The sequence below is a fragment of the Macrosteles quadrilineatus genome, unplaced genomic scaffold, assembly GCF_028750875.1.
Source record: "Macrosteles quadrilineatus isolate MER2022 unplaced genomic scaffold, UCM_ALF_1.0 Scaffold_2__2_contigs__length_208266976, whole genome shotgun sequence".
Taxonomy (NCBI): Eukaryota; Metazoa; Arthropoda; class Insecta; order Hemiptera; family Cicadellidae; genus Macrosteles; species Macrosteles quadrilineatus.
The window spans coordinates 208,259,609-208,266,978 of record NW_026542595.1 but is presented as its reverse complement, the minus strand read 5'-3'; the positions used below and the strand labels follow the sequence as shown (position 1 = coordinate 208,266,978).

Sequence of the window (7,370 nt, the reverse complement as noted above, 5' to 3'; positions counted from 1 at the left end):
TTCTTACAGTTAACCTCTAAAAAACTAATAATAACAACAAAATAAAACTTAAACATTTTTCAGGAAATTACAAAAAAAAAAAAAATATTCTAGCATCGAAAGGTCTAAATAATTTCTTACTGAATTTTAAGTGTTTTCTAAAAGAATGGAATTCCAATTTGTCTCCTTGATAAGGAATGGAACTGTTTAAAGAGCTTTAGGGAGTTTACAAACAGAAATATTTCAAACAGAAACTCTCACAAAACAGACATTAGCAAGAAGGATCGTTCACTAATGGTATCTTTGGGTTGTTTTGGTAAGCCTATGGCTACGTTTCAACTTTGGTGTCTAACGAAAAAAGAAATTGTCTTTGGGTGAGATTCTGAATATTAGTTTCCATTTAAAATAACATAAGCAGGTAACATTATATTGAATTAATTTAAGAAAAAAATTAGGGATGGTCAAGTCTCGAAATTTCGGGAAATTTTTGGGAAATTTTAAATCTCGTTACACGAGACGAGATTTCTTTTTGGCCGAGATTTTTATCGAGACGAGAATAAAAAAAAAAACAACAAAAAATTAAAAACGCCTGCAGAAAGTCAATGCAATACCCGCAATACAGGAGCGTGTTGTAGTTGCGTTTCCTTTGCGAAGGCGTTCTTATTTAATTAATTCTTTAAATGTAAATATTACTTTAATTATTTTAATAATATTACTTTAATAACATTTGAGAAGTTTTGTTAAGTGTAAGCAGTGTGAGGAATGTTTTATTACTATAAAAAGTCAAAACAAGTAACTATTTTATAAAAATTAATATTGCTTTTATTTTATGGTTTATTTTATTTTAGGATAAGTTTAACTCCATCCTAACCGATATCACTATGTTTCCTAATCGTAGGCATTTTTAATAAGTTAGGCGTGATTAATAAAAAAATGTTATGCTGATGTTTTTTAATAAAAGATTGTAAATATTCTTGCCTATTATCATTATTTTTGTATTAAAACAGTCATCTAACAATGTTACAAAATCAGGTAAAAATTTTGAACGTGCATTTCCCGTTGTGTATGAGAAGGGAAATCCCGTCTCAATCTCGTCTCGAAATTTTATGAGAAATAAAAAATCTCGTCTCGTCTCGTCTCGAACTAAAAATCCAATCTCGTCCATCCCTAAAAAAAATATAAATATTTGGAACCTAAACAAAAAATATAGACTGAAAAATACATTCAAACATTACTGACTAGACTTTTGCCTTCAATATTATTAATCTCCGTTATTTAGAGATTCAATAAAAGATGGCTTTAAATATAAATCAAAAGTAAACTGATTTAAACTGTTGTGCCTTTTATTCTTAACCCTTTTTAAAGTGATAAAATTTTAGACCACTTTACCATTTCTGATCAATGCTTCTTAAAAAATCTTACACAAATCTTAAGTAGGTACCTCTTAAACAAAAAATAATCCAACATCATTTCATCTTCTTGATTTTTTTTATACTACACCACCTTGTAAATTTTTTGTAAAAAGTTACATGTTGAGATTCTTTCCCCACGAAAGCACCAAAACCATATTGAAAAAATTATAAAATCAACTCTCCTTTTCCAAGATATTTATGGTAATATTTAAGGAATAAGGCATATAAAATACACCACAACATTTCAGTCACCTCTTATTTATTTACAAGCACTTTCTGGTTCTACGTTCACTCTTAAAAATTATTCTATTAAAAAATTTACAAATTACTTTGTAAAGTAATAAATAAAGCAGTATTTTTGTTTTCAAAACAAATTAATAAATAAGATCTTTTCATCTAAAAAAATTGCTGTTTCTGTAATCACTCGTCTCATCTATGTCCTTTCTTTCCTTTGGAAGGGTTGGCTTTGTGTCATTTCTTCGATTTCTGAAAAAGTTTTAATTAAATCATTTAAATTTTGAATAGATTTCAATGAGTATATTATTGAAACCGCTAAACCAGATGAGAAGATTTCCCTTATGCACTTATTATTGCGACACAATTTCTCCAAGCCTTTTCACAATGAAGCATCTTATCGGTATAAAAAGTGTTTTATTCAGCGTTATAGAAAGTTTACTTATTTTGCAAGGAAACTGCCCAAACCCAAAATCCAAAACACTAGTTTCCTTGCCGTTCAATGTTGACTTTATGATTGAGAGCCCAATGACAAAATAACATAAGGATTCAGGATCTACAATGCTAAGGATCAAACCAGCTACCTTCAGATTTGAAGGCAAGCTTTTCAAACACTCATTTAGACAGTTGACAATGGCAAGCACAAACCTAAATTAAAATAATTTAAATACAACTTTTTTCTGTACCTGCTTGACGGTAGGATCAGGTTCGCCCTTGAGAGCCGCGAGTTCTTTTTTCAACTTCAACAGTTTGTCAACCTCCGGCTGCCATTCCTGTTTGGACTTCCCACCTTGCTTCATCACTCGAACCTTCTCTCCCTGAAACAAAATTTAACCTGCATTTAAAAGCTGGCAAAATATTAATTGCTTATTGCAGTGTAATATGGATGTGATCCATGATTGATTAGCGTTGATGTTTAAAAGTAGCTTTTAGTGTATGTTGTGGAAAAGAGATTCATAAAATGCTTTCATGGGAAATGGAAAATCAGATGGAATAAACAGAAAGATTGATTCACTAGTATAAAAGTTAAGGAACGGCCAATTGGCTGATTAGGATTATTACGTACAAAGATAGGGATCAGCTAGCTTACCTGGTAGACAGAGTCCAGATTAGCTTTGGTAACACACATAAAACACATAACACAACACAGAAAACTTAATATTTCGTCCCAGTTAGGGAGACTCAAAGAAGACTGAGTCTTCTTTCTTCTCCCTTCTGATGTTTTCTGTGTTGTGTTATGTGGTGTTTTATGTGTGTTACCAAGGCTAATCTGGACTCTGTCTACCAGGTAAGCTAGCTGATCCCTATCCTTGTACATAATAATCCGAATCACTAGTATGTATGTGATGGGATACTATTTTTTTATTACAGATGGTCTAGTTCTAAAATTGTTGAATTTTTACCTTGGTATTGAAATGTTTACTTTGAATTCCAATTCAAAAGCGATTTTGATTTTAGCAAAAATTATAATATACAAACAATACAATGTATAAAAACAAAATGAATGTAAATGAATGTGATAGACTAAATAACTCACAAAATAATTTTGAAAAGTTGATGGATGATTAATTTATAAATATTTTTTTTTAACGTGAACAAAATTTTACTGAATCCTTATATCTTAAAACTCTGTCAAAACCTGTATAAATGACAATGACAACAACTAATATATTTCAATTGAAACAAGTATCAAAGGTCACCAAGTTTCTATCTAAATCTAAGTAGTTTCCAAGTCCAGAGAATTGAAATTCACAATCCGTGGTTTTAATAATAATTATTCCAAATCAGTTCATATTCCAGCATACAGATTTTTCACAATCTTTTAATTTTTTAATAACAATTTGAAATCTACTTTAAAGATCCAACGATTATAACAATACAACTTCCTTATTGATAAAAAAATTATTGTGAGTAAAAATAAGCTAATAATTGGAAGGAACTCCTTTGAAATAACTGAAGAAAAAATCAGTACCTAACTTTTTACCCCCACAGTAAATTGCAATTTTCATTTTCCTATGTAGGATTTATCAAACTAATCATAATGCAAACTATTTTCAGACAGAACGGGAAACAATCAAATTCAATTTAGTCCATGGGTCGCACTCAGTAAATCCTCTCCATACAACAAAGGCACGAGTTAATTGACTCAGCTAAATATATGGTCGAGAGACTTGATTGCTTTAAATCTAATACAACAAGTTTACTACTACAATTAATAAAACGTTTTGTTTGAATTTAGAATCTATATACAGTCTAACCTTGATATAACGAACCTCGATATAACGAATTCCTTGATATAACGAATTTTTTTTAATCCCCTAGAACTCTCCATAAGACACAATGTATATTTTACCTCTACATAACGAACAAACCATAACAACCACCTTGATTTAACGAATTTTTCGTGATTTCGGCTAAAATAAGACACCTCAATATAACGAATTTATCATTGTCAGAACCTCTACATAGCGAATTTAACCTCTGCATAACGAATTGTCTACGTCTTTCCCTCGATATAACAAATCCCCCACCCAATTATTGTTTTGGGAAAAACTGTTTCTTTATCAAATGAAATAGAAAGGTCACGTCATCGCTTGCGCTAACATTCGTCTGCTCCGTTTTACACATCTCCGTCTGCTGTCTGATGTTGCAACTTGCAACTGAGAACTGATTTCATTCATTGAGGTGAGGACTGATGACGAGGACGACGTAGTGTTTAGTAAGCTGCGATTGGGCGATAAGTAACTATGGGGAATTGTACAATTTTTGGATAAAGAGAAACCTAAGAAAGAATATAAAAACAAAACCAAAGAGAAATAATAGCAACATCGTTATTTTAGCGTTCCTTTTACGAGTGTTTTTATTATCCTTAAGTTGGCTATGATTATACACTTTTATAATGACTTATCTAATAATTTATTGTTTTCAATACGATTTGTTTCAACTAGCAACACCAATGCTGATTATTATTTACTTTCCTCTGTTGTGATAAATCAGTACTGTATTGTAAGTAGCCTACCGGCCTATCGCGAGCAGTAGCTTACAAAACTTTCTACTGTTTTGTTTTGTTCTTTACATGGTTTATGGCTACACAATACAGTGTTTGGCTAGGTTTTAGGAGGGTTAGAACAAGCTGTGATTTTAAACTTACAGTTTTTAACCTGTACCAAGGTCAATGCCATTGTCATGATTGCGCAATATTCAAGATCCCTCCCCTTTATTATGCCGGATAATTTAGGTTCTACTGTACCTACAATGTAAACACTGTACTGTAAAGTATTGTAGCCTATGCTACTTTAATTGTACTGTATTTTAATGAGGTCAAATCCCGACCTATATTGACCGACGCTGGTTCTGAACCTCGACTTAGCGAAATTCCTGCAAACCTAACCTCTATTTTATAACGGACCTCGTTTTAACGAAATCCTTGATATAACGAATATTCAGTTCGGTCCCTTCAGATTCGTTATACTGAGGTTGGACTGTATATAAAAGGCAAAGCCCTCACTGACTCACTGACTGACAGACTCACTCACTCATCACTAATTCTCCCACTTCCCATTTACCTAGGAAGCTGAAATTCGGTACACCGATTCTTTAGGCATTAAATAGAAAAACTAAGTAGTTTTTATTCTGATCGGGCTTTCGGGCTCTGCCCCAGTGGCTCTGGAGTTTCCCACGTTAACCTTATGAGTACTCATATTTAAATGGAATTAAAGAATCTTAACAGCTGTTTCAATTAAACAAATTGGTTCTGTTCTATGATGTTATTGATGTTCAATAGCATTAAAGTTACAAGGATTACCAACAGGGTGCAGCACTATTATTTTTTTTAATTTATGACACAGCTAATTTGAAACCAAAAGGTGAGTGAGCGTAGCGAACGAACTTCAACCTGGAGGCGAGTTAGTGTAGCGAACGAGCTAACCTGAAGGCAAGTGAGCGCAGCGAACGAGCTCCAACCAGGACGTGATTGAGCCATGCGAACGAGCTCATCTTGAAAATTAAGAAGTTAAATGGGGCAAAGCCCGCGGGTACAGCTATTTGATAATAAGTTGCAAACGCTTGGATTTTGTAAGACATATTTCACACCAAATTGTGTTAATTAGTTTACCTACGACGGTTTTTTTAAACGAGCCATTTAAGTTCAGTTCTTAAAATTGAAAAGATTCACTCAACAGCGTTGTATACTTATTTAACAGCATTGTTGTTTTACTTTACAGCATGAGTAACGTACCAAGGTCCTCAAGGTTTACCTAAGGTTTGTATGTATGAAACAAGTCCTCTCTATATGAGGTTAAAAATTTACAATAAGATACAATGAGAACGCCTTAAAGCAATTAAACATAGCAAAATTTTCAGACAAAATCAAAACCGTTTTATAAGAAAAAGCATATTACACTCTTGAGGAATTTTTCAACGACTCCTGGTAACAGACACCCATTCTCTCGCCAACCTCTCCTAACATAAACAGTTCCACCATGCTGTAGCTTTTGTAGGGGTACCTTACCGGCTAAATCTTAGTTTTTTTTTATATTTAGAATTCTTTATTTATTAGAAACCTGGACAGTATACCTGTCTGTGTATTACGTTTGTAATAATTGTAACAGATGTTATGAGGAATAAAGAATTGTCATTTGTCATTTAGTTCTGTAAGTTATAAGTTACTTTTCAAACCAAACCAATATCTTTAAATTTATTAAGAATGAGTTATATCAATACTGCCCTTAAAACTACATTTTGATTCTTTTACAATTTGTATCCCAAATTAATCGGATATTTATAAATGGATGTAATGAATAAACTGAAAATGAAACTTTTCAACACAAACCTGCTCAGTGACTTCTTTTTCTAAAACTTCAACTGTTCTGCTTGAAGAAGGTGATGAGGTCTGTAACAAACAAGGAAGTTACTTGGACAGTTATATTACAGTAAAGATAGGTGAAAAGTAGCCTGATCGTATCGCGACCTGATCTGATCGTGACACAACTCACAATAACCCACCTTCCCATTAACTTCCACTTAAAACATTGTTTATTCTAAATGTACCTCATCCACCAAGCGGCAAATAACTCTGCTCCAAACCAGGTAAAATACTTTAAACTTACGACCATTTTTTATACTAGCCTTGTCAAAACAATTTTTGGAATCAAAGAGATTCACATTACCACATTGTTAATTTTGATCTTACTTAATTTATCTAGAGTGATAAAGTATCTGACCAATGGGGTTCAAGGATAAAGAGAGAAAAGAAGTAAAATTGCAAATGAGAAAGAAGTAATTCTTCCAACGCCAACTTATCAGCCAGTAACAAAACTCAAATTGTGGACCAATAAAATTGTTGATTTGCTGATTTCCTCCAGGAACGCACATTCTTTCCTAAATCCCAGGTGAACTAAACAATTTGCTAACCAACAATTGCAGGAAGGTTTATTGAAAGAGTTTGAAAATGTCAAACAGTTCTAGTAAAACGGCGTAGGTAATAGTAAAGCAACTTGTGTAATAGCCTTTACGACACTCGTAGAAGTTTTAAGGCAAGATAGTGCCTTAAATTTCTACTTGTGTGATGAAGATCTTTACACGATCGTTGCGTAAACTTGTCTTATTTATTATCAGACTAAGCCTGACCGAGACAAGATTCAAACCATTAATCTTCGTTGCAGGAAGACACTTATAAACTGACTGGCCTTTGATTAGACTAATGTCTACCATATGAACTTTACTGATAAATCCAAAGCCCAAGCT

At 32.7% G+C, this 7,370-nt stretch overlaps 1 protein-coding gene across 1 annotated transcript in view; it reads right to left on the bottom strand.

The window, feature by feature from the left end:
- Nucleotides 1-1,618: 1,618 nt before the first annotated feature.
- Nucleotides 1,619-7,370, bottom strand: part of LOC128985686 (methionine--tRNA ligase, cytoplasmic-like) — a 51,788-nt gene continuing 46,036 nt past the window's right edge. The window contains exons 18-20 of the mRNA XM_054405459.1: nt 6,457-6,516; nt 2,312-2,443; nt 1,619-1,877 (exon numbers count right to left, since the gene is read on the bottom strand). Coding sequence (XP_054261434.1) covers nt 1,863-1,877; nt 2,312-2,443; nt 6,457-6,516 — 207 coding nt within the window. The 3' untranslated portion in view covers nt 1,619-1,862. The remainder of the gene's footprint in view (nt 1,878-2,311; nt 2,444-6,456; nt 6,517-7,370) is intronic.